This window comes from Aythya ferina (genome assembly GCF_964211825.1).
Source record: "Aythya ferina genome assembly, chromosome: Z".
NCBI lineage: Eukaryota > Metazoa > Chordata > Aves > Anseriformes > Anatidae > Aythya > Aythya ferina.
In genome coordinates this window covers 762,173-789,884 of record NC_140299.1, presented here as the reverse complement: position 1 = coordinate 789,884, position 27,712 = coordinate 762,173, and the positions used below count along the sequence as shown (strand labels likewise).

The window sequence follows — 27,712 nt, the reverse complement described above, 5'->3', positions numbered from 1 at the left end:
TTGTTCAGGTTTAAACTTCTCTGAATGGACACGTTTCAAATGGAACTACATTCAAACTAGCCAGCAGTGATGCATCCTATGGCATTTTAGTAGAACAGGTGGGACAGCCCAGGTTTAAAAGGGGCTATTTCGAAATTATTTTTTTTAATGTGTAGTCCAAATTCCAAATCTATCTAGAGATGGGGAAAAACAAGAACAAAAGTGAAACTCCTGGTTTTAAACTCCTAGTCAACCGTTATGCTACACCAAATCCCAGCTTTCTAAGGACATACTTGGATTTATTTTTTTTTACTTACAGGTACTTTCTTTTCAAAACACACAAGTTTATGTTAGTGTATCTGTGTTTCTCTGCGGTTGCATGTCTTCCTCTCACTGACATTGCACTTCTTGTACAGCCTAGAGAGTTTTTTTAAGTTGAGTATTATCACCGTTTCCTCCAGTTTTGTTTGTCATTCTTCAGTGATACTAATCTGTTTTCCAGAAGCTGCTATCCTCACTCTCCTATTTTTTTCTCTTTCTTTCTTCTTCTTTCCTCTGCAAGTTGCTCCTGCTGTTTCTTCTAGCACTGAAGCTGGTCACTCTGGCTCTGACACTGCTCCTACTTTACATACCTGTTTCTTAGTAAATGAAGGTATTCTTTCCTCATTTTTTCTATCTATTTGTCTTTTGCTTTCAACTAATGTCCTTTATCATTGTTACGACACGACTTTAGTTTGGTCTGTGTAGATACTTTTCTTTGTGAGATACAGAGGCAGTGGGTTTATTTCTGTGTTCTTTGCCATTAATGCTGGCAAAGGGTGAGGAGATCTGGTTTGTCTGTCCCGGACTTCCTTTCTGTTCAGTTCTCAACCACTGTATCAAAGGTTGCATTTCAGATCTTGTTTTGCTGTTGCCTTTGGAGGAAAAAGCCTAAGACCCTTTTTAAGTAGGGAAAATAGAAATGCCTTTTCCCACTGCTGAGGTATGAATGAAAGAAGCTGCACTCCGTGTGGTTTGTATTCCGTTTGGGTGACATTTCCCATCTCCCTTGTGGACGTAGCTGCTGCTGCTTGGTGCAATGGTTCAGCCCTGTCTGGAGCCTTGAAGGGTCCCTTCTGGTACGAGCACCTGGCACTCGTCTGCTTTGGGGACGAGCGAGCAACAGCATTTTGTAGTTCACGTTGCAAACCAAAAGGCTGAAAAAATGTCACAGTCCTTTTAAAAGGAAAGAGAAACAAAATCATTGCAAGTCACTTACATTTTGGTTTATGAAAACAGAAATGATTTAGTTAAACTACTTGGGGTTTGCATTTGTTGGTTTGTTTCTTCTAGTAAATGTTTATCTACATTGTGAAGAATGCCTTCCTGACCCAAAGATTGGCACAAAAAGCAAACAAACAATCAGAAAACAGAAACCAAACAGAAACCAACCCCTTTTATCACTTCCTAAGCCTTTGTTTTAATGCCTTTTATTGCCAAGCCATAAATTTGCGCTTTCACGCAGGAGTTTCAAGTATGAAATGATTTCTTGTAGCGTCATGAAGAGCTTTATTCGTTAAAACATTTAGGTTTTTATGTTCGCAATTGCTGACAAATTAAAAATATAGATCTATGTGCTTGCCTGAAGTACTTCTCAGGTTTATCAAGTCAATGTAGAGCAGAATGCTACGAGATTTCTTTGTGTAAAGTACATCACAAGCATTTTTATGATCCGTGTCATTTGAGCTTGATATGCTCACCCGTAGTTATTTTATAACTACGTAATGTCACAGCTTTATAGTAGGAGTGTACTTGAAGTAAGCTCGTTCAAGTAAGGTTTAGATGGGAAGACGAGGAGGGCAGACAAACACGTGCTTTTATGCGTTTGCATACCTTTTAAAATGGGCCAGAAAAGTCTATAATCTTTCAAATGGTAACTCATGCGCGTAGTGTTTTGTAACTGGATTATATAACTGAATTAAAGTTGCATGTAGGACGTTGTGTAAAATAATGGCAATTATTGTTTGAACAGATCACTTAAATTAGTCTTGTGCTCAGCGCTCATGCTGAGAGCATTTTGTGTGCAGTGTGTGTGTTGGGCATACTCTGAAGGTTGCAAGCTGACAATCCAAGCCTGTGACCGGGCAGTGATACTCCTCTGAAGTCTTTTTGCGAGGGGATGGGAAGAAAGAGGGATATTTGTCTCAAACCAGTCCCAATTAAGCACAATCTCCTGCTGGCGTGGAGCTCTGAGCAGTTCTTTGGGGCGCACGGTTGGTCCCAGAGGAGCTCCTCGTGTCCCTGCCTGGCGCAGGGGGCACGTGCAGTGCCTGGGGGTCCGGCTGCAGAAGGGAGAAATCTCTCATTCTGCTGCAAAATTGGTTTTTATTTGTTTCCCTTCTTTCTCCCACCTTCTCCTGAAGACTTAACGTGTACCAGGCCAGTGGCCGATGTGAATTTACTTTCTTGCATTTTATACGTGGTGTCTGTCTGGTGTTACTGCCTTCACCTCGCTGTCCTGCTGTGTCTTCCCAGGGTGGAGCCAGCTGGCCGCTATGCACTGCGTGATGCTCCCCGACCTGCTGGGGCTGGACAAGTTCCGACCTCCTCTCCTGGAGATGCTGGCCCGCCGCTGGCAGGACCGCTGCCTGGAGGTGATTTCTCTAGTTTGGGGCTGGGGATAGCTGCTCTTCCTGCCTCTAGTCAGTGCTCAATTCTGAAAGTCCAAACTTGTGTGTGCTCAAATATCAGTCCACCTTTTAAAATCTTACTTTCGAGGGGCTTGGTTGGCCCAGGCAGGTCCCAGCACCCTGCTGCTGCCCCTGCCCCGCTGACAGCAGGGACCTGTGAGTACCCCGCTGGCCACTGGGCGTCATCCTGCTGCTGCTGGAAAGGGCAGGGTGGCCAGATTTATGGGAGCAGAGGTTTACAGAGCAGAGATTTATGAGAGTAAACCACCAGAAAACCCACTGGAAAGGCTCAGTCACCCAGCACCAGGAGCTCCGTGCGCTGCCGGGGGCACCCAGGGAGGAAGGAGTGGGGGATTTGCTAGGAAGAGCAGCAGAAACGACCCATATCTTGCAAACAATATTAAGTATTTGAACCTTTAGTTACTTTTTTATTTATGCAAACAGAATGTAGCTGTGCACAACTCTTATGTGGTGTTGTCTTTTATTAAGCACATTTCTCCTCGATATAAAAAGTTACTGATTCCTTTGGACACAAGATCCTGGAGTTGCTTATTGCAGATTCAGGAGGGCAGTTTTCCAGCTAACCTGTCAAAATGGTGAAAAAGCAATCATCTTATGTTTTTGTAGCTTCTGTGTGGCATATGGTAGAAACACGTGCTGTACATATTTTTTTTTTAAAGAAATTACTGGATTAAAAATTTCTAGGATTCCATTATGAATCTCGTTGGGATCAAAAAACTATTTTTTTTTTCCAAGAGACTGCTGAGTTGCCTTATTTTTTGGAGCGTGTATACAGTAGTCAGTAAGTGGTTTGTCACCCAACTATTTGATAAATGACTAGCGGGCCTTAACGCTACACCTATGCTGTTCTGGCAAAAATTTTGTTGACTGTGCAGCTTTCAAAGAAGGAAAGGAGGAACGGAGCTGGATTAGGGGCTGTAGGTCTTCAGCAGCCATGTGACTGAATTGGGAATATGGTTTCTGCTACCTGGGTGCCTGTTCTTTGGCTAGGTAGGGTGTACTTTGAGATGGTTTCCCAAGAGGTAATTAGTTTGAAGCTAATTAGAATTTGAAGCCCAGTTACTGGATAGCCTCAGGTGTCAAGCTAGCATATTGCTATTCCCTGCTTGCCCACAGTTTTTTGATCAAGTCACTTAACTTCCTTGTGTTTAAAAGCCTTTAGACCAAAAAGTCAGGTATTTATAAATGCAGTGAAATCCTCAGGTAGAACACATGAGATTTTGATGGGGGACAAATTGTACATGACAGTATTTTGTATTTCTTGGTGTAAAAAGCTGGACTTTTAATTTTAATTTTAGAAAACTTTTTTTTTATATTTATTCACCTGTGGTTTCGTTGTTCAGTCTTCCATGCTACACAGAAGATATGTGTATCCCATTTGAAAAACTGGTTTTAAGTGATTTTTATCTTCTATATTCCAACATCCACCCATGATATTTAGAAAAAATACTGACTCCTTGTATATCTTGGAATTCTGCTGGATATTTTTGGAAATGTTTTAGAGAAGGGTGAGCACAAATTCCTCCTAGAAACCTAGAATTTTGGTGGTTATTTTGCTTCTGTATTTAAGTAGGAGTGGGGAAAAATGTGGGTTTTCTGGAAGCTTAGTTCAGTTTTCTATTCTATATGTGTTGTGTTTGTTTTGTTTTTTTTTTTTTCTTTAAGTGATGCTTTTTGTTGTTCTGGCTAAATTATACTGAAAGCATCTTGATAAATATTTGATGTTTGAGTTTGTGTGATTTTTCCGGTTGGTTTTATAGGTAAGAGAAGCTGCCCAGGCCTTATTGTTAGCAGAACTGAGAAGAATCGAGCAGGCAGGTCGGAAAGAGACAATTGATGCGTGGGCTCCGTATTTGCCACAGTACATTGACAGTGTTATATCACGTAAGTAACCCTGTCTTTAATCTGAAAACAAGTGGTTGCTAGATAAAGGCAAAAAAAAAAAAAAAAAAAAGGAATTTCATAAACAAATTGATGAACGCTACTACAAAAAATGCATTTGGGCTATATATAACAGTTTCGGGAAATTTTCAAAGTGATTTCACAATTGTGAAATTGCTCAAAGATCCCTAGTGCTGATCAGGTAACTAGAACATTTCAGGACGTGTCATTGGGAATGGAGTGCCCTCTGCAAAGGCAATCCATGCTGCTGAGGGGCTAGGCTGCAGCTGGTAGGTTTCAGGGAAGAAATCTGCTATGAAAAGGGCTGAAAAAATTACAAGGTACTGGTGGTAAAACACAGACTGTTTTTTTTTTTTTTTTCAAGGAGTCTCTAATAAAATCATAGAAATGGCTATAAAGGGATCCTTTGGTATCCCCAAAGTATCGAAGGATGCTGAAAGGAGCTAATGCAGGAAATGTCCATCAGCATCTGCTTGGCGTCTGACGTGCCTCCAGCCCAGCTGGGTGTTCAGAAACATTGATTACCAAGCACTGCAAGGAGACATCGGGTAGAGATGGTAGAACAGTTATCGAGGATTCATTAGGCAGTAATTTATGGTGATGGTTAATCAGGTGAGCATGAGATTACAGTGCTTCCTTTGGTACTGAAACATAGAGCACTTCATAAAAGTCTAAAACTGAAAGTTAATGGGCTTTAAGAAGCTCAAGCTGGTTTTGCAAAGTGTGTGTAGTGCGCAGAAGCAACAGAGATGTGTCTTGCAATGATCTGCCAAGATGTCTTAAATCGTCCCAGAAGTATATCAAGAATGAGAGCTGTTCCTTTTTCATCTCTCTTGCAATTTGTAAAAATGCAAGAGAATTTAAAATGAAATTTGTTAATTTTAAAAAACAGCCATTTCATGCAGGCCTCTGCATTTTCTTTTTTTGGTAACTGGCTGTTCCCGCTAACCTTCTGACTTAGTGTAGATTATATATGCTATTACCTATTCTTTCGAATCATTACTTCAATTACTTCAATTATTTAATGTGGTTTTAAGAGAAAAGAGTGTTTTTCATAGCAATTGTTTTCTAACATCTTCATGTCCTCGTTTCTTTTTCTAATTAGTTGATTGGGTGTTACCTGAACAAATCAAATGCATTAAAGTAATACAAATTAAAAATCTTAAAACTGTCAGGTGAAACAGTTTGTAGTTTTGTGTGATTATGGACCTAACTGGGTTTCTCTTAAAAATCAGCCGATCCCTTTTGATGAAATGCTGTCCATTAAAGCATTGCACTTGTAAGTGGAATGAGACAGGGAATTTCTCTTAAATACTTTGCTTGCAACCTGTGAAAATCGCTTGCATTTCTGAATGATTGGCCTTATTTGGAACAGTTGGTTGATGGGCAGTGAAGGGTTTTAACGGAATTTAGCATTATCAAGGGCACATAAGTCTTCTGTGTGCCTTGAGCCACTACATGCAAATATGTATTTACCAAAACATTAGGCTTCTGACTGTGCACATATGTCTCGAGTTAATACTGTGATATGCAATATAATCTTCCTTCTCAAAATAAAATCAATTGTTACTGACCACTGTTTAAACTGCTATGTTTTTCTCCAGAACTGCTATTTTCATTTTATTTGTTGATAATAAAGCAGAGATCGTCCAGGCTCTAAGAATCTATTCTTGGAAGATGCGTCAGCGTCATAAGATACTCCCTTCAGTCATCTGCCTAGGAATTTGCCTTTATAGAACAACGACACAATATAAAGATACAAAGAGATATAAACACACCTGCCATACATAACAAAGCAGTAAAAAATTATAGTTTAATGGATGAGAATGTTTGCTTTTAAGTAGTAGGCATTCATTTTTCTGAAGATGTGATTCTTTCTCCGCTGAAGAATGTTGTTTCTATTCAGGGAAGGATCTCTATTAAATACCAATTGATTTTTGAGAGATGTGTAATAATCTTATTAAATCTAAATTGAATGCATAAATTACATGGAACACGCTGTTTTCAGGTGATGTTCAGAATTTGCTGGTGAGGCTAAGCTGTTGTTAATTACAGCCTTTAGCCATGTAGCGGTTGCCTTATTACAGGGATGTTGTTGCGCAGTTAGGCGTGCAGCCAGGCAGCGGGTAAGAAGTGTTGTATGGACATGCCAGAGAGCCTCGATCCCTGCTGCCAGATATTTGTGCCATTCGGTACGTTAGGGTTTATTTTCTAATTGATCCTTTTCTGAGGTCAGTTGTACTCAGTTTGTACAATACAGCTCTAGCTGCCCTTCAGTCTTGGGGGTAGCTGCTATAGCAACTGTTGATGATTTCTCATTTCTTTCCTCTGGGGTAATGCTGAGCGACCTTGTTGGGTGCAAGGTTATGGGCATGACTGTGTTGTTGAAGTGTATGGAAACTACTTTGAAATGCCTGCTTGCTTTAGCCAGCGGACTGGTTCCAAAAAAGGACCTTCTGTTTAAGGTACTTGAAAACAACTGGTAATTCATGCTAATTCCCATCCTTGTGCCATTTCTGGTACTCCTCCTTACTTAAACACTTCCATATGAAAGCGTGAGAAGAGTGTGCAGCCCTATTTTGCATGTGTATCAGCTGGGAGCGTAATACTTTGTTCTGCCTCTCGTGCCTGTGTTCAGGCCACAGGTAAGGCATTTGATTTTGTGTAGCTGTTTAATAGCTAGGGGCTGACTGGTTTAAAAAAACTCCAGTGTTTTGTATGTATTCAGTTCAAGTATGCATACAGCAGTACTTGGGATTTTACTAATTACTAAATTAGGATAAGCTTATCTATCAGAACCAACAAGAAGGTTTTAAAGGAGGGAAAAAATAGAGAAATCAGCCGAGGAGTATGGCTGAATGAAAGACTTGAATGTAAATGTTCAATATTGTTAAGGCACTGATATTGAAAAGCTGTAAAACAGATGATGAGTAGCAAATTGGAATTCATTTATTTTATATTAGCAGTGTTGAAAACTATGTAACTTGAACCAAGTTTGTGCTTCTCCCGAATGGCAGGGCAGAGATGGCATTTAATAGTGTTATTGTCTGCGAGAGCATACACAAAGATGCTGACATCCTGAAGAGGAATAATAATTGTGGTATCAGAAAGGAGAAATGAAATAATTAAGGAACTAAAAAGCTTGCTCTTGTGGGTAGTGAGTGAAGTATACAGATGTGTCCTTAGTTCTAATATAGGACTTGCTAAAAGAGAATACGTTTTTAAAAAAGGTCTGGGGAGGAATTGAAGGGGATAAAAATAATTTAAATGGCCAAAATGGTTGCAGTGGATTTCTGAAAAGCATAGTTTTATGCTAGAAAGGCAAGCAGTAGAAATATGATAGATCAAGAAATACCACTTTGTTTCTTTCATCATCCACTTCTCCCTAACTCCCCTCTTAATAAAGGAGCATAAAATATTATCAGCATATTTGAGCCTAGCACATCTCACTGCTTTACAATAATTCTTATATTCATTTTATTTTTACATTCTAATATTGCTTTTTTTTTTGGACATGGCAGGTTCCTTTTTAATTGAAACAAATGCTAATTACTAATAGAAGCTTGCTGCTGATATGATACTTAGTCATCTGCGCTTAATTGACTCTTGAATGTCTCCAGTGTGTGGTACTAGCAAACAGAGATGAAATCTTTTCCCCATTTGTATATTCAGCGCACAGATCCAATAACAGTTTGGAACATGACCTTACTCAGCAAGATCAAGCCAACTCTCGTGTCTCCCAGCTTTTTGATGAAATGTGTTTGGGAACTTGAAAGGCAAATTTGCACTGGATTATCTTTAAATAATCTTTTAACTAATGCAAGAGTATTGTGAACAATAGAGGTTCAGATTGTAGAACTTTTGTTCCAGTCACACTGCCAGCTACTTCAACGAAAAAGTACGTGCTCGGCTGGTTTTATTCCCATACCTGCTTTTGCATTTTGATGAACACAGAAAAATGGGAGCTGCTACCCCAGTGCATATTGAATATGGCATCTTAGGAAACAGTTTATTCAAAATTAATGTTTCTTTAATACAGTGTTTGTTGGTTTTTTTGTTTGTTTGTTTTTTTGCAATGTATAGTAATGTTTGCTGAAACAATAACTAAGGCTTCATATTCAGTAACATTTGTAATTTTTTTCTGATGTTCTCAAGGCTTCATTTTTCTGTCACTGCTCAGTAGTTACACAATAAAAATGCAAGTTTTTTTTTCTAACGCTGTGTTTTTAATCAGTTTGCATAGATTTATGCATGCAATTTGTATCTGATGTTCGCTAACAACCTGATGATCAGCTGAAAGTCTTAGGATCGAGTATGATTAAGGTCTCTGTACCTCTGTTGTGATTTTATTCTGCAGTTTTTCATCTCACAGGTGTATTACTCTAAGAAGACTTCTTTTTGTTTTGCTTTACATCTGTCAGATTGTCTCATTTTCCATTAGTTTTTATAAGTTTGTTTACCAGTTAATACTTTAACAGCTCTACCCTGTACAATAATTGATTCTTCTTAAAATGCTACATTCTTTTTTATCCTCTAAATCACTTGTTTGATATGAATAGTCTTTAAAATTACATAGGAGACTTGATGGAGTAATAACATGTTCCTGTAGATCTATTACAGTCATTATAGCGCTGGAAAGTGCATTTAGTAGTTCTAAAGCTTTTTCACTTTTAAGCTCCGCCAGAATATGTTAATTTGAAGACTCTGCCGCATCCTATGTTGCCTTCTGCAGCAGCGCTTGAATCATTTAAATACATGCTGAGGCATGGCAGAGGATGGAGGGGGTCTTAGTCGTGCTCCTGTAGCCATGTTAAAGGCAATAATTGCATCTGTAATGAAGATTTGGGGGAGTAGCTGACTATACAATTTCATGAAGTCTTCTTGTGAAAAAAAGAAATTGCCTATTTCCCAAAAGAAATTGCCTATTTTTCACGAAAATAAGCCTTGTACTAGTAAGGTGGTGACACAGAAGACTCTGTGCATGGTGTCCTCTATTCATATTTCTTCTTTCCCAGCTCCATCTTGGGTTGAAACATGACATTGGTGGTCTAAACGTACGCAGATATCTCACAGTCAGTGCAAGCATACAAATACAAATTAGAGAAGAGAAAGTTGGTTTTGTGGGGAACGGGACAGGACAGGACACAGCGTTTTTAGGACACTTAAAATCTGTTATTTCCTGCTGCATCTAGTTATTTATTCATTTGGCAGTGGTGAACCATCAGATGAGGAACGGGAAGTCTTGGATTAGAGATCAGTATCTTCTGATCTTTGACCACTGCCTGTTAAACATATTGCAAACAGTGAGAACGCCCTGCTGAATGTCAAATAGCACCTCAGGTTTGTGTACACGTTGACACCAAACACAGAGCTGAAACCTGCAAGTGGTAGAGTTGTGGGAGTCACTGGGGGATGCTGTTTGTACACAGGCGACTGCAGCAGGCTGTGGTGCACCCACTTAGACTATATCCGTGACCTGTTCTACTTTTTAATTCTCTCTTTTTTGATGATCTTATTTTCTTCGGGTCAAGGGCTGTCACACATTAATAATGAAGAGTGTTAACTTAACACCTGGCATGATTAGCATGTTTGGCAAGTAATTAATTCAGAATTTTTATCCATCTGTAGCGTACTACAAATTGTAATTAAATAATTTGGGTGCTGAGATCGTGAGTGAGCAAGAAGCTGCTAAGGTGGCAGGAAGGAAATGTGCTAAATGCCTGTTTAAAGGAAAGACGAGGAAAGTCAAGACCTGGAAATAGGCCTGGTCTGTAACTGCCACCTGTGTGTTTCCTGCTCGTTTTGTGTTGTTCTCATTCCGTGGTTTCTTCACACAGGGTTGTAGGTCCCTCTTAACAGGGAGATCGGTCAGCCTTTGGGAAAAAAAAATACTCATTGTAGAAATAAAACGAGGAAAGGCATGTCTGACAGCATACACTTATTATTTACTGCATACTCCAGCTGTTGGGGTGAGTCTCAATACAAATCTATAATCCAGAGGTGCTGTGTTTGATTTGGGCCTTCGCACCCAAAATTGGCACATCAGCTCATCAACCCCAAATCCGATGTTAACAGATGTGTAGGCAGTGCCAAGAATTACAAGTATTGGAGGTGGTTTAGCCGTGGGTGTTTTCCAGGCTCCCACACGGAGAACAGCTCAGTGTCCAAAGCCTTGTTCATGCTCTGTCTGCTGAGGCTGTCCTGCAGCCGTAAAGGTTTGCCGTGGCCTCGCCTGCTCCTTTTCCCAGCGTGAGCTTCTTTGTGATTAGTCCATGGTGGTTTTGCACAAGGAAGGTTTCCAGGTAGAGCTCAAAAGGGGAAAATTTCATCCTCCTTTACTTACTAACGTTAAGAGTAAGGACTGTCTTCCACGTACAATGGGTTCTGCAAAGGGACTGTTTAAGGGATTTCTTTGCTGAGTATCCTGGTCGTGTTTTGCTCTTTGTTTTTGTGGAGCCCACTGTAACACACCAAGCACCGAAGCAGCCATTTCATGGGCTTCATGCACTGGAGCCCCCGAAATCTTCTGGCAGCGGGGAGACGGATGGATTTTTAACTATGTGATGGTGCTGCAGATAGGAAAATGGTTGCTGTGTCTTTAATGGAAAGCAAAAGGTTATCTTGCCGTGGCCTTTGTGTGCCTGCGCTGATGTGGTGGAGGCAGCAGACAGGCGGTGTGTGCGGAGGGGCCGGCAGCGGGCCGGGATCGATGGGAGCGGTGTGAAGGGAATTAATGCGAGGCAGGCAGGCTGTCTGTCAGCGGGGCTGCGGGGCAGCGCTGGGCACTCGCTGCAGAAATCCGTTTTCAATAAATCCCGTCTAGAAATTAAGTATAGACGCTCGTGTAGCTTCCCGTATTGCTACAGCCCCGCTCATCCAGGTAGGTGCTTGTAGCAAACGGGTGTTCCTTGGAAAGGGGAAATCCTAAATAACGCAGCGGCGTGAAATTAGAGAGAGAAAAATTTCTTTAAACTGCTCCAAATAATAATCCACATTATCCCTGGAAAACAAAACAAACATGGGAAGTCTATAAGAACAAATACTGCGTCCGTTTTTATTAGTATATTTCTGGTAGATATATATCTCTGTTAGGAAGTTTTATTTAAAGCCAGATTAATTGAGTAAAACTTAATTAAACTTCCATTGATTTAAGTGGGAGTTCTCGTTGAGTAAGGATACTTTGATTGGGCCCCAAAGACTTGGCTATTTATACATCTGGATGGTCATTCTACTTGCGCAGGGTTTGACTTAACGGAGCACAAAGAATTAAATGCAGTGGATTTGCACTGCAACGTTTCGCTATATTAAATGAGCGGTTTTATGATGCTGCAGGAAAGAGTTGGGCATTTCTAAATGGTGTAAGTTTCTAACATGAGTGAATCTTGCCTAATTTTCCAGCGTTTCCCAGTATGTCAACTGGCGTATTTTTAATACCTTCCATTTTTATGACCTTTTTACTTCTAAAACCTGTTTCTAAGACAGTTTTGGTAATTTTGGGTGAATTATGTAGAAGGCATTTGTGTCCAAGAAGACGTGTTCCTTCTTACTAGATTTTCTTTGAAAGGAAGCAATAATTTATTGCCTGAATTCTTTTTGCAACAGTTATTTTTCTCCCCTTTTGTTTTCATCCGTTCATTGTTTTTTGGGGAGTGTTTACTTAATCAGAACGATTGCGCTTAACATTTTATTTTAATTGCATATAATTGTAATAGACTTCTAACTTTTCATTTGCTGAGCTTGGAACCAACTCAAGCAGAAGCACTTCTTCCCTTCCACTGCATTGTCACTAGTCTGGCTAAGCACTCTGGCAGGATGTAGCACATCTAATAGTAAAGTTCAGCCTCTTTTCAGTAACTCATGGACAGAAAGCAATGAAAGAAGTGATGTAGTAACTCAAAAAATCAAAGGCTTTGAGTTTTGACCCAGCCTAAACTTACCTTTTAGGGACAGCTGGACCCTTGGCTCCTACTGACTGGAGTATTTAAGCACAGAAAATGCACCCTCTGAGATGAAAGCTCATCAGTGGAGGCGTCACACTACAGTTTTCAAAAGGCATGGCAACTCTGTACCCTTCTCTGTGTGTGGAAGGAAATCAAAGAATTTTAGACTATGGAGGTGATATTTAGGAAGCAGCTGTATGCTTGCCGTGGCTGTGGAGATTACCGGCTCCTCGTGCCAGCTTCTTACTGAAGCTGGTAAGGACCACGCCGGGTGATACCCAGGGGCTGTAGCAGCTGCAGCGTGCATTAAACTCCCTTTTTTAAAGGTGTCCCGAGTAAGGTTCATGTGCAATTTGTAATTGCATGTGATCTCTGCACAGTCCTGCCAGCATGCTTAATGAAGTGCGAGGCTATTGATTGGCAGCGCGTCCCAGCCTGGCTTTACAGTTGTTGTCGCTGCTTTTATGTGTGTCGACATAATGAGAAGGACGGCTGGAAAGTTACTAAAAGGTACTGGTTTCTCCATAAAGAGGTAATGTCAGAATAAAAGTTGGAACAGGAATTGCTGTTCATCTTCCCAAAGGCAAAGTCATTTCCTGAGACTTCACCTCTTGCTGAAGTTTGGTTGGTGCTGACAAAGGGCCGTGGTCCTTTTTTAAATGGGGACTTAAAGCCTCTGTAGCTGGCAAACCTAACGCCACAATCAGCAGAGCAGCAATCTCTTCATAGAATAAGATTTTTGATAGTATAGGCTGACAGAAAGGGTGTCGCGGGAGGAAAGCAATCTTATCAGGGCTTCTTGTCAGGCTGCTCTTTGCGCTTTCCTAAAGCTCTTTGGGAAGACTATTTGCGAGGCTGTACTTTTTCACCCCTAGCAAAACGCTTCTTTTGATAATGCCTTGATTGAATCGTGGTAAGGGCTGTAAGGGACTAATTAAAGATTATAGCCAGGCAGCCTACAAAGCAGTGAATTCGAGCTTGAACCACGTGCTGCTGGTACGTGGCACGATTTGGTGTCTGTAACATAGTTTCCAGCAGCAATTAAGTGCTGCATCACAGCCAAAATGATGTGGAAGGACTCAAACGAGTGAGCGTAGTCTGCAGGTGGTGTGGAAGCAGCCCTGCGGCGAGAGACGAGCATCAAGGGGAGAGGGAAGAGGAGTCCTGCTGGAACTCCTCCCTTATTTGGCGCCGTATCTTGGGTTTTTGGCGAAAGATTTCAGTGTGTCTGTGTGTCTGATATTTTAAATTGTGCTAGAAGATGCCGTAAAAAGAAGAAAATAGGAGAGATTTACCTTGTGGAAAAGGCTTTTAAGGGGTAGGTTTGTGGAAACTGCACAGAGCGCTAAGGGAAGGCAGAACCTGGTTGCCCTTTGCTTTACCTACGTTTCATAGCATTACCTTGAGTCAGAAGGTAATGTTTTTGTTTTTTCCTAATGGAAGGGTGTTATCTGCCCCAATCACTGACTTCTGTGGCTGTTTGCTGTTATTTTTTCAGCTGGAGTAACCACGGAAGCCATTCAAACCACTACAGCAAGCCCAGATGCGTTGGGAACAGAGGCAAAAGTTCAAGAAGAGGAGCACGATCTGGTTGATGACGACATCACAGCAGGTGAGCACGGCCACGATGAATATATTTTGACATACTAGATACCGTGCAGAAGGGATGCAACGCTTTGTGCAATTTTTCCTTACTTTTCATGAGAAAATGGAGTACATGCTATTAGAAATGCAATGAAGTTATTCAAAAGTAAAAAATGCAGAGCTCTAGGCAAAAACAAAATACCTGCTTAACGGTAGCTACTGTATTATTAACGTGTTGCTACTGCAAAATGTGCTCTGTATTTCAGTGTATTTGGGGGTTTTTAGTCTGCTTGCGACTGACACGTTTAGCTTGTTCCTGCAGAATAAAGGTTGGTTCTTCACAGTTATCCCTCAAACGATTTACCTTGGTGAAAAATCTGATGCAAGGGTGCTACCACCATAGTCTGCTTCATCGAACGGAGGTTTTCAGCACCAAAGCGTTGTTAGTTTGTCACGCGTGGTTCAGTTCTAGAACTACCAATACAGCTTTTGCCATTGTTGGAGTTCATTATAATCCGGCAGATAGAGTTGCGAGCTGTGATCCCTCAGGGCATATTCCGAAATGACAGACCACACGAAAATATGCATTTAATTATAAGCGGGTTATCTTTTGATTTGGTTTTTCACGCTTATTTATGCGGTGCCATAAGGAAAATATCTGTGTGCTCAATATCAATCTCCTCAGCATCTGAATGACTCCAGCACGTATTTTAGCATAGCATACTGCAGATTATAGAGCACAAAAGCTATCTTTTTTGACTGAGCTTTTTATAGATTTTTGTGAAAGTCTGAAAGAAAACTATTTATTTCTATTGACCAGAAGACAGTTAGTATGACAGATCGAGTTTTGGGTCAAGTCTCTGGTTGAAGGTGACTGAGACAAGATTCCTGCTGGTGGAAGAACAAACTGCTTGGAACAGAGAGTATTAACACGAGCTATTTGTAAAAAGCTAACAGGAAATAGTCAAAGGGGAGGGAGAATGCTGGGGGTGCCTTAAGTGGCTGGGGGAAGGTGCAGGATTCATCAGGAAACAACAGGGAATAGAGGCTGAAAAAAATGGAAATAAAAAAATGGGGGAAAAAAAAAAAAGAAAAAATAGAAATTAATGAATAGGCTCCAGGTAGGCTGGAACACAGATCTTCCCAGGACATCCATTACATCAGTGTTTCTTTCAGAAACATAGCGGGAAAGAGAATGGAAGCAGGATGCTTTAATGGAGTAACTTCCAAGTGATGTGCATTTTCTTCCTACGCTCTAGACTCTTTAAGTTCTGAGCTTTTCAGAAAGCTGTCTACTATGTTGCTTGAATCTAGAGCTAGTAACTGTTTCTTTACAGAGAAAATACTATTGTTAAAAGGAATCGAGCTTTAAAAGCTATATCCCAAGATGAAATTTTAGTCAACAATCGAATACAACTGTTAGTGTTTGAAGAATATTTAAAAAAAAAAAAGTTATAATTCAGATAATTTAAGCTTCACCTAGTTATCTTAAAATATGATGCAGCTTCTTTCTGTAGTGGTCCTCTTAAGGCTAATATTTATTGATTTGACTGCACAGAGTAATACTAGTGTGCAGTGGTCAACAGGATTTTTTTTTCAGTTCGAACTGGGATTTACCAAATGCCTTCGTTTGCCCAAAATCATTTTTTAAAAGGCTCGTTTTCACATCAGTACTTATATATTATACTGATATATTCTGATAATTCTAGCAGCTGCGGTGGTGTGCATGCAGAAAGTTATATAGCAAATAAAAGCTGGGTTTTACACTGATAACGTTTGTCAGCTTGAAAGTTTAATCTTTCAAATCTTTTCCTTCAATATTTCTAAATCTATTTTCTTGTGTAACGATTAGTACTTTTAGCAATAATTATCTGCTAACTTGTGAAATCAGAAGCAAGAAATATTGCTGGATTAAGCCATATTCTGCAGTGAAAATGGCTTTCGAATCAGCAACAATATTTGTCTGTATTATCTTAATGATTCAGCAATGAATCACTGTGATTTTTTGATTTATCTTTTATCTGAACGCACCATCACTGCTGTTGAAATGCAGCAGTACATGCCGTGTATTTGCAGAAATTTCCAGCATTTTCCCATATTTCTAGTAACACTTATTTTACCCCCAAAATCTAGATATTCTGATGTTCGTGGCATCTAACTACTGTAAGTATTTTTAATTTCTAGGTGAAGCATTATTTTTCGCTATAGAGTATGACAATTTTTTAATTTGAAGGCGTCCACTGTAATGAAAGAAAAATATTTCACCTGCTTTTTTTTTCTTTTTTTTGCTATTGTTGTTTTTTCTTATTGTTACTTTTATTGCTGTATTGAGTTTCTGGGCCGCTCTGGTGGTTTCTCTGCCTTCTCTCCCCTCCTGTTGGACTGGACGTGGAAGCAGCAGCGCCAGGTGCCACCGCCCAGTGCTTCCCTCCCCTCAGCAGCCAGGCTTCCACTGCAAATTTGGTGTGAAGTGGAGGTGCACAACAAATGCAACCATCTGCCATCCCCAGCAAACAAGCCAGTGGCCCACTGTTCAGCACAATGAGGGTGCCAAAAGAGTCAGTCTCCGGATAAAGTTCCTGCTGGGCTGCTTTTAAGTAGGTTAGACCAAACCTGAGCACCTTCTACAAACCCTGTCACATACGTTTTTGCATCTCCAAAGCCCACCACAGAGAGATCAAAGAAGCTTTTAATTTGTGTTTAATAACTCACTGGAAAACCATCCACCATATCCTGCGCTGACTATTGTGTAAAACACCAGAAAAATTAGATTTTATCAGCTAAAACAAACCTCGTCCCTTTCAGATGCTAATTAAGAAAATAGAGAAAACACACGCGCATCTCCCTCATTTGATCTTTACTGTTACAAATAAAATGTGCAGATAGGAGTTAGTTAACATGTGGGTGCTAATTTTTAATGGAGTTTTTTGTGTACGAACAGGAATTTTGAAGCACCTTGAGAAACGTGCTTGATGGATAATTGGGGAAAAAGTTAATCAAGAATCTAGTTCCCTCCGGTTTGTCATTAGCTGTCTACAAGAAAGCATGAAAGTGTAGGTAAAATACTTTTTAAAAGAGCACTTTATTTAATTGTAGGGAAGGTAGCTCGTGGAGAAGCACAGGGTTTTTCAGCAGAGCTGCACATCTTTGAAAAGACGTGGGCATCTGCCACTGAAGCAGATGTCACCAGTAAACGCCACTGGGAAATCTGTTCCCTGCGAGGGGGCTACGGGCTGGACATCTGTCGGAATGGCAGATGTCAGAGCTGGGGCAGCGCTGCGTCTGCTCCCTAAGTGCTAGCCCAGGAGAACTGCTCCGTTCGGGCTTTCGGGGCTGGTTCCTCGTTGTTGGAAGAAGCGTGCAGCAGGGTATTTAGAAAGATAACTTCATTTAATTGGGAATACTTCTTGGTGTCTGTCTTTATCTGATGCACAACTTTACGCTAAGCATCACACAGTGTAACTAACTAGCATCAGTCCTTGTGCATCTTATTTTTTTGAGTGAAATCGGGAAGCATTCAGCATCACCGTGTGCATTATACATCAGCACTTCGTAAAAATCAATCTGGGGCTCGTCTGAAATCTTTTGTCTGTTCCGGTGGCAGATGTCTTCTTCCAGCTCTGTGCAGTCTCCCTTTGTGCTGTCGTTACTTCGGAAAACATTATTAACTTGGGGAAAGTTAGCTCTCAGTGTCTTAGTCAAACATTTATACCTTCATTGTGTTCTTCTGACTGCTCATCTTCTCTCAGTGGTGGTAGGAAGAAATCCTTCAACTTGATGCTTTCGTTAATTTAAGTAAAGATTTAGGAGAGATTGTTACAGTCAAGTCAGTCTGTAAGTCTGCCTGGTATGCCGGGGTGGGATCCCACACGTCCCCACAAATCCCCCCTCCTTCACCTTCCTGCCCCAGGACGGCTTTGTCTGCTCACCTGGATGGGGTGAGTGCCCGTTGCCTCTCCCTTGCCCATCTTTCTTGCACGTGGATGCCCTGGCTCTCTCCCCAAAAAACCCTCCAGGCCCCTCTCATTTCTCCGTGCTCGCTCCTCTCCACCAGCTGTGCACGAGTGGCAGCGCTTTTAGGAGCTTTTAAGTTCAGAAGACCCGTTCCTGCTGGTGCTGTCTGATCTCCTTTTATTCCAAACAAAACGATTTTTCATGAAGGTGGAGACCTGAAACCTACAGCAGGTTTTTTGGAACATTTTTATAGTTGCTGTTCTTAAAGCATTTTTACGCGCTTCTTCTGGACAGATAATTGTTCAAACTAGTAATTCAAAATCTATGTAGCATATGAAAAACCTGACAAATTTTAAAAAACAAACAAAGCCTAAATGTCGTAACAATCACTTGTTGTATTGGAAATGGCTTGTTTTCACGTTGCAGCTCCCCAAACCAGAGCTATCTGAAATTGTTCAGAAATAAAGCGTAATGTAAGCCATGCTGAATTTTGCTATGAGATCACTGTTTCAGTAGTACTTTGTATATGCAAAAGCTTTAATTTCACCTGCTTAAGCAAGAGAGAAAAAGAGTGGAGTTCCTACTTTTCGTTCTTTTACCAGTCTGTGCACTTGGATAAATAAATAGATGATCTAAGATTCAATAGGCCAATTGCAGCATATAATAGCTATTCAGAGGCAATTAAACTGCCTTTTTTCATGCCGGCATGCGAGCGTGCCCTTTCCCAACCTTCAACTTGATTTGTGGTGATTCAAAATTAACTTAAAAGTCTTGTTTGCTGACAGCTTAAAGCTTAATTGACTGAAAGCCAAATAGAGCGCGTTGCGCGTTCAGCCCTCGCGTGCGCCGCCAGGCAGCAGCCGGGGCCGTGCACGCAGGCTCGTGCCTGCTGCGGGGGGCACGGAGCTGCTGGGGGGCTGCTGGGGGCTGCTGGGGGGCTGCTGGTTGTCCTGGCCTGCTGTGCAGGCAGGAATGGGAAGAGGAGAGCAATGCCTTCCTGCTCGCACTGATGGCAACACATCCAAAGGTGAATTCTGTGAGTCCAGTGGGATCTGTACCAGTGTGATGGAGCATTGCTCTAACAGCTCTGCTGACAAACGCAACGAATAAGGAGTAAAATGGGCATCACCCATAGGGGCAGAGGTGGATCTAAAAGGTGGCTGGGTGCATTTAGCATCGTAGCAAGAACCGCCTGGTGGGCAGCAGGCGTACAGTCCCCATACAGCCCCGAAAAGCGCGTCCCCAGCCCGTCCGTGTCATCTTGGGGGCAGAACGCACGGCGAATTGCAACCCCTATCCCAGCCCCAACCCTCTTATGCTGCCAAAAGCCTTCCATTCCCTTCATATTTATGTATCTATAATAGTTTCTGTAGAGAAAAGGCTGGTTTTGTTTGAGAGTGGTGTTGCCCACCACGACTTGTTGTTCCTCTACCGTGCTTACTGGGGCAGGTTTGCTGCCCTCGTAGCTGAACATCGTCCCCAACATGGGGACTGATGCCAAGCATCACAGGAGGGGCCTCCAAAAATAAACACAATGGTGTTTTTTTGTGGTTCACAGTGATCGGCAAGTATGCATTCGATACATCTTCGGGATGTATTAAATCATTTCAAATTAAATAATGTCCTTAAGCACTGGGAGGGTGTTTTGATCTGTCAAAATCAGAAAGATCTTAAAAGCAAAGTACCTGAAATTGTCAGAGGTGATATAAGTGCATCAGGAAAACATAATGGCTTACGTGCTTTCTCCTGTAAATTCTGAAAGTTCTGTTCACATGAAAGTCAAATTTTAGTGCGTGAAAGATAAAGAACATGGATTCTGATATTGCTCTATTTCTTATTGATTTCTTGGCAAATCATGGCTATCTAATTTTTTCTGCCTTCCTATTGATTTCCAATGGGAACAACATCTTTTTCATAAAGCATCAGGAAAAGTTGCCATTCAGTTCCAAAATGGCCATGATGTAAAATAGTTTTATGTTCCTTTCAATAAAATCATCATCGCGCTTCAGCACGTGAAGCCCGGATCTCTATCGGCTTTATTGAAGCTTTACCTTTGGCCAGGCTGATCTGAAACTCAGGAATGGATTTCCTTAATTGACTCTCATTAACAGCTTATTGAAATCTTTTTTTTTTTTTTTTTTTTTTTTTTTGGGGGGGGGGAGGGTAATTTCCACCAGACCGATGGGCTCGTACGAAACGTGCTGTTCTGCATAGGGGCAGTGCTTTGTGCAGCCACCCCTCAATCCCTTGCAGTTCAGCAGGATTCTCTTCTGTGCTCTGCCCTTCCTTTTCTCGCTGAATATTTCACCGTGCTGCAGCTGCAGGAGCACAAAATGGGTGAGGATGCCTCTCCTCGCACGGCTAAGAGCAGAGGAAAAGAGTCAAAGACAAAATGGATTCTCTGCTCTTCAGAGGGGGGAGTACAGGACATGGCTCGCTCAGTGTCAGCAGCTTTTATTTAAGGCACAGAGTTAAAGCATCAAAACTTTACTTCTTACTAGCGACATTAAAGTCATCCTGATCAAAATCTTGAGAAGGTATCACGGGCATTTAACTGCTTTTATTTCTGACTCGTTTATTTAGATAGCAGCGCAGAGGGATACGGATTTCTGGAAAGCGCAGCACAAATCTGCATTTAAAACTGGAAGTAATGAGGTCAGGGTCCAATTAATACTTCATAACTTACATTGGTGGGTTTCGGCTGTGAGATGAAACAACCCAGCGTTGCTCTGGTAAATTTATTCCCAAGTTATTAAATACTTCAGGCTATGTGGCGTTCAGTGGAATTAAATTAGTTGGAGATAATGATTGTTTGTTGAGCTTGTTGCTGAAAACACATGCACGCCGAAGAGTTGGGCTAATTGGTTTCCCTGCTTTTTGAAAGGAAATAAAACATCTTCAGCATGCAGCTCCCAAAGCACTGATGAGAAAAGGAAAGGTAAATGCTGAGAGATAATAGCTTAACTCGATGCCTGTATAGCCAAAAAATGCACTTTTGAATTGTTTTCTTTGCTGTCAGATGGTAAATTTTGGTTTTTGGTTTTGTGAGTCCAGGCAGAAAGGGACTGACTACAGCAACTCCAGTAGTTGCTGTTAAACTGGGAACAAACTGATTTAATTTCCTATAGCCTTGTTTTAAAGTGATGACCGGGACTCCAGTCAATGTTTCCTACAGCAAAAAAAGAAGTTGCAGAGAGACTAAATATAACTGTATAGCTGTATGAAAGTAATTAATAAATATCGTGTATCACTGACCTTAATGTGAATGCACGAAGCACGCTGGCACTTGGGCGATGCTGTTCGGCTTTTCCAAGGTATGAAACATTTTGGGTAAATTCAAAGGGTACGAGTAAATAGAAAAATGACCATCTTGCACCATCTTGCACGCTTTCCTCTTGGTTTCTTGCAAGATAAGGTCGAGTAAATTAAACGCTCATCTGTGCAATTTGTCGGGCAGGCTTTGGGCGTGCAATAGGCTTACCTGCCGCAGGTAGTGGTGTAAGAGTTGGGCTTTTTGGCGACGCTGGTGTTTGCAGGTGTGCTGGACAAGGGAGAGCATTGTTCAGGTGCGCTGTAAGCACCCCCAAGTGCTAATGAGCAGGCGGCACCGCGCTGGTGCTTAGCGGACACCGAACAAATTCAGGCGTTGAGCTTTTTAGGAAGAATGAATGATGGCTAATGATTATTTAATGACAGATCTCTGGACTGAAAGGCACTTAGCACTCAAAGTGTACTGCAAAGCCTATTTCTCAAAGCTTCCGACAGGTTTATTTGGTCTCACCTTGAGTAGAGCAGTGCTGTATTGATTTCATTGGGGTGGATTTAAACACACTATTGGCTTAAAATAGCACCACCTATGCAGAAGAAAATCAGCGCCTTAACCCTTACGGCTGCCAGCAGCTGCTGGGGAGTGTTTGGGTTGTAGGCTAACAGATTCCTGGCAGGTTTGCTTATTCTAAATGCTGTCATTTTTAATTAACATATACACTGCAAATTTTCAACATTTGTTATCCATACAGGCCGTGTGGATAAAGCCCAGGGATTTACAAGGGGGCTCTGACCCCAGGATACCTGGCCAGAGGTGGGCAGTGGAGTCAGAGCCCTGGGATTTTACATCAGATCTTAAATGAAAGGCTGAAAAAAAAGTCATTTTTAATTCAAATTTCATAAACCTTTTTTTTCTTTTGGGTGGCTGCAAGTCTCTTCTTAAAAATAAAGAAAAATTCTATGCTTACCTAATCAAGGTTATGTACTATGAGAGGTTTTATCATTCTGTTCTCCTTCTTTCTCGGGTGCTGCAGCTGGCTAGCTGCATCAAACCATGTTACTGGCACCACAAAGGGAATATGTTATCAAAAAGCAAACCTGAGAAATGTCCTGGCTTTAATAATACAAAGCTATGCGACTTTACCAATATTCAATTATTAAGCTTGTCTGTTGGAAGATGCCCCCTGAAATATTAGAAAAATGAAGTTTAAACACTCCCAGTTTTTAGGGTAGTGACAATGCCCCCTTATTTCAAATATTTTCCTGTAGACGTGAGAAGAAAATGCCAAGACAGGCGTTATCAGCTAAATCAGCACAGCCTGCCAGTGGGGGGGACACCTTTTGGGGAGGGGAATCTTAAAAAAGAAAAAGGAAAAGAAAAAGGGAAAAGTGACTCAGGAGCAATTCAAGAGCTTTCTGAGCAAGCTACTGTGGGAATCCACGTTTGGTTCCCCATCGCATGTATTTCCTGGAATAGCCCTGCTGAAGTATTGGGAAGACAGCGCAATGACGATTAGCAAAGCGCTCAATAACCCTGGGAGACAAGCACCTGGAGGCAGCAATCACAGCCAGCCTCGTTACCTTGCCCCTGCCTTGCGCTGAACTGGCACGGATCGACTGCCACGGTGGCGGTCACGTTGCAGATACGTGTAATTGTAAGGCAGGGGAACAAAGGGGAGTCCCGCAAGGTGAGGGTTTTGTCCGCACTCGGGTACGTTCCATAAATACCTTGAGGATTGTGGAATTGCTTCAGGTGGAAAGAGGTAAGGGGCACGGCGTTAGGAAGGTGAAAAATCATGTAAAAATACTGCTAACAAACACCATGCAGTTGCACGGATTGTTGTAGCTCTTGAAGGCTCTTCTGTAATGGTCTGTTACGGAGCAGCTCTCCGCAGCTCCCGTGCAGACAGCGGGACCGGCACAGCACCCACTGGCACCCAGCTCCCGCAGATCCGCCCTCGGCCCTCATTCAGACCCATTGATCCCCATTCCGCTTAGATCCGAGGAACTTAATTTGTCTTCTAATCCTTTTATTGTAAGCCAGGATAAAATTAATTTCACCCAGGAACTGTGCAAAGCCAATTAGCGTGATCTTCGGAGTTATTTGGTAAAGTGCTCCAAACTGTTAAATTTCCCCTGACCTCGTGGCTGCACTCTCTGACTGCTTTTTCCATGAGGCAATCAATAGCTCGCCGCCTCTTCAACAATTTAAACTTCGGAAACGCCTTACCTGGATTTTAAACCCTTTAGCAAGACGCTTTGTGCTCTCTCCCTCTGAGCAGGTGGGGAGGTTTAAGCCTCAAAACCCAGCACGTTTTGAAACGTTCAACGTGGTCGTTTCACCTGGAGGAGACCCGGAGAAGCAAACCCACAATAGGTTTCTCTATTTTTGCTATTTTTACAACCAAAATGTCGAGCATTTTTGTCCTCTCGCCAGCGTAGCCTCTGTTTTCCACACAGAGCTATTTGGGGTTATTAATTTTCTCCCTGTGATAGGGTGATCAACCGTCCTGTCAAGAAAATGGATCTCCGTGTCACCCGTTAGCATGATTAAATGGAGGCACGTCGCGGGGAGAAAATACCAAATTTTCATGAGACAAATGAAAGTGTAGAAAGGACTACTTTTACAGACATTATTTCATTTGAAAATCTCCCCAATGGCTGTCAGTTTATTTGTAGGAAATCATTGCAATTAATTGTACGCTTCCGCTAGTCGTTCAGGGAAGAAAAAAGTAAAAAATATTTGTGGGATTTTCCTTTTATTTTAAATTTCCTTTGGAGGTTTCGGGGAGGGATGTTGTTGGGAGGGAACTGTGTTGGTTTTTTGTTTGTTGGTTTGGCTTTGGTTTTAGTTTTTTTTTGTTGTTGTTTTGAGGTAGCAAATGCTACCCTGCAGCAGCGAGCAGGGTAAAGAGCATCCTATGCCAATGAAACACTTGAGGACTGTTTCACAGCTAATTTTGGCTCATATTTGTTGTTGGCTTAGCAGAGTTACCTTGCAGCAGCTGCCCCCACCTTCATGGTTTGAAGAGGACGCGGGGAAGCTGCGTCGAAGCAGGCCCAGCATTTGCAGGATGCCACGGGGATGTCCCGCAGGGTTAACGTCCTCCTGCCACGACCCAAGGCGAGGACAGGGGAGTGCCCCCGTGCTTTAATTTCCTCCTGGAAGCAGCACATGTGCTCGCTCTTCCCTTCTTCCCCTCCTCGGAGCCGTGGCCGTGGCGGCAGCGCCGGGGTCAGCGCCGTGCCTATTGATCAGCATCCCGCGGTCCTGCTCCAGCATCTGCTCCGCTGCCCGCGCCGCCGCAGCACGGCCCCGCAGAAATCCATAAGAGGAGCTGTGCTCATCCAAGCAGGGCCAGAAACTAAATGAAACGGTCTGAAACCATCTCAGATCAGGAGCTCGCACCGAGTCGTCTTGCTGCGAGGCGTCACGGCGGGCACCTGGGCATCGCTGGGGGCACCGCGTCTGCAGGTAGCTGCCCGGAGAGGTGGCTGCCGAACAATTAGAACAGTTACACCTCGCGCTTTGTCTCCTGCGGCCCCTTTTCATCCTCCTTCCTCTGAAGGCAGTTGCTATTGATTTATTTTTTTTTCTTTTTCCCCCCTCTCCCTCCCATTGTTAAGCTTTCCGTTGTTTCCCAGCTCCCCTTTGGCTGGCACATTGCTGCCGCGGTGCCTGAAGGGGGATGCCCTTCCCGTGCTGCTTCCCAAATGTGGCCAGTTCTTCTCGTACGTCGTGTGTCCTGTCCTACCCAGCCGTGTGAACGTGGTTTGCACAGGCAGACACACTAATTCGCCCTTCGTTAATCTACAAGCCCGCCAAGTCGAGCTCAGTGCCGGGCGCTGCCTTCTGACTCCTCAGCAAAGATTGAACAGCCGAGCGCTGTAAGCAGGATTAAGACTTCATTATTTTCGGAGCGTATATGGTGAGGCATTTCTGGGATAGCGTGAATTAGTAATCAGCTGAAAGGGAACTCTACTTGTCAGACGAAAGGAATAATGTACTGCAATCCAGAGCATTGCTCCCAAGATTTTGTTTCTTTATTCAGAAAAAAAAAAAAAACCTTCATCTAGCTATTCTAATACAGCCTTGACATTTTTAATTTCACTAACAATGTAGAATGTATAGTTTTAAATAGTATACGTTTTATGAGGTTTTTCCACCATTTAGGAGAAAGAACATTCATTAAAATACAAAATGCAACATTCAGTGTACAAAAATACTACTTCAGTTTAATGGCATGTACTGGTACATTAAAATCCAGTAAGCATTGGAATATGATGGTGTACCCTAGCACAAAAAGGATGCTTTTTTGTAATAGAAGTGTATTTAAAAAATCCATCCCATAAAATAAAAAGATTGCCAGTCTCCAAAATTCAGCGTTAACAAGAAGCAAACCACATAGCACCTCTCACAAAGGCAGGTAGGCACAGAATTCCCTGTGTTTTGTTTCGTTTTGTTCTCCAGAGGAACAAATAAAGCTCTCTGAAATGTTTTTGTTGTTCTTTTTTCAGTGAGCTGTTGGCAGTTTTTGAAGGGTGGCTGGCTTTGAGGCTGGCCATTGCAAACGCTGGCGTTAAGATGTCTATGGACATCTAGGTTTTAGGAAGTAAAATGGCATCATCTCTACAGGCTGCAAAGCCTGGGGAGGGAAGTAGCAGTCCTGAAGGCGTGCTTTAAGTTAAATGGAAACCTCTTTTCTTTTCTCTGGGAAGCACGATGTTGGGAGTGTGAAGAGCAGCCCCGCTATTTATTTTCCTCATCCTTGCTGCTTTTCATTTTAGGTTGCCTGTCCGGTCTCCCGCAGATGAAGAAAATCTCAACCTCTTACGAAGAGCGCAGGAAGCAAGCTACTGCCATCGTCCTGCTGGGGGTGATCGGGGCGGAATTTGGAGCTGAAATTGAGCCCCCCAAACTCCTGACTCGGCCACGTAGCTCTAGTCAAATTCCCGAGGGATTTGGTTTAACCAGCGGCGGATCAAATTATTCCCTGGCGAGGCATACGTGTGAGTATCCTGGGTGCACTTTTCCCTTCTTATGGTGTTTTGAGGAGAAGGTGGCTCATTATAACTTAATCATATGTTTCAGTACAAACCAAGTCATTAAAAATCCCCTTTTAGAGGACAAAATAGAGTAAAAATTTTGAACACACAAATAAGCAGAGTCACAATAAGAGGTGGCTAAGAAATGGGTGCAGGTACAGGGAGCAGAGGTGTGCTGGAGGGGGCAGCGAGTGCATTCCCTCTTCTGCTGGCTGATCCTCATGGTCAGCACTTGGTAGCTCCTGGTCGTAGTGGAGCTGTTCTATCTGGAACTGAGCGCTGGCTCACACACCACACGTACTTTTGGGAAGTGGATCAACAGGCATCAATGGGAAAACAAAAACAGCCTTGGCGAGGCCAAAAAAAAAAAAAAAAGGAGAGGGGAAGGGGGGCAAGATGTCTGGTTTAAAAGTCAGAAACTGATGAATTTAATGGAAAATGCTATATAAAATGTTACCTTCTGGTCCTGTGTGAAATGTGGTCCTGCAGTGCTACTGTAATTATCCTTGCAACAAGCAGTAAGCATGATCTTATGCTATTACATATCTGTGTGTTGGCTGTTTCGTGTTAGCATCACAAAATCTAATGGCAGCAGCTGCAGCTTCGGTGCCCTGGATTCCTGCAAGTATTTTGGCGAGGTTCCCGAGTCTGCTGGTGTGTTTTTGTTGTATGTGGAGCCTGGCAAAAGTCCCTTCTGTTATCTCTGTGAGATCTCACTGCAGCACTACGGGCTCATTGTCAGTATTGCTTGAAGAAAAGTCAGCTGTGTGCTTAGCTATGAAATAATCCCAGGGCAGAGGATTCCTCCTCCTGCCCTGGTGCAGTCCTCACCTGATGCCCAAGTGAAAAACACAAATTATAGAAAATAAGCGTGTTGTCTGAGCTCAGAGCTATTCACAACTTCTTTCTCCCAGTGTTTTTGTTTATCTATTTGCTTGCTAGTTTTGTCACATTAGGCTTAGCAGCGCTGTAAGCTCCAGCTTTGAACTCCTATTAATCATCATCTCAGAAACCCTGCACGACTGGCTGGCTGACTGGTAGGCTGAAATTCAGTCTTTAACGCAGGTGAAGCTTGACAGGCTAAAATACTGTAAATTTAGATCCAGGCCATGAAGTAATATCTGAAATGGATGGAAAGCCAGAAGAAGATCAGAACATTGTTGCCTGTGACGGTTTGGATTGTGAAAGGCAAGCACTCTATTGTTTGCTACGGAGACCCCCTTCACATCCAAGCCAAGTACTCCAGGCTGAGGGTATCACTCACATCTTCCCTGTAGGAGAATTCTTTGCACAAGAGAGTTGTTGCAACCCCGAAGAAGTAAAGATTAATTTGAGGAAAAAATACAGGAC

At 42.2% G+C, this 27,712-nt stretch overlaps 1 protein-coding gene across 3 annotated transcripts in view; it reads left to right on the top strand.

Moving 5' to 3' along the window:
- LOC311426859 (WD repeat-containing protein 7) overlaps positions 1-27,712 on the top strand; it is a 97,794-nt gene that overhangs the window by 22,394 nt on the left and 47,688 nt on the right. For 2 of the 3 annotated variants that reach the window (XM_084503585.1, XM_084503584.1), the window contains exons 17-21: positions 542-631; positions 2,494-2,612; positions 4,430-4,553; positions 14,010-14,123; positions 26,105-26,326. In XM_084503585.1, coding sequence (XP_084359711.1) covers positions 542-631; positions 2,494-2,612; positions 4,430-4,553; positions 14,010-14,123; positions 26,105-26,326 — 669 coding nt within the window. The remainder of the gene's footprint in view (positions 1-541; positions 632-2,493; positions 2,613-4,429; positions 4,554-14,009; positions 14,124-26,104; positions 26,327-27,712) is intronic. The other variant, XM_084503586.1, reaches the window with a different exon arrangement.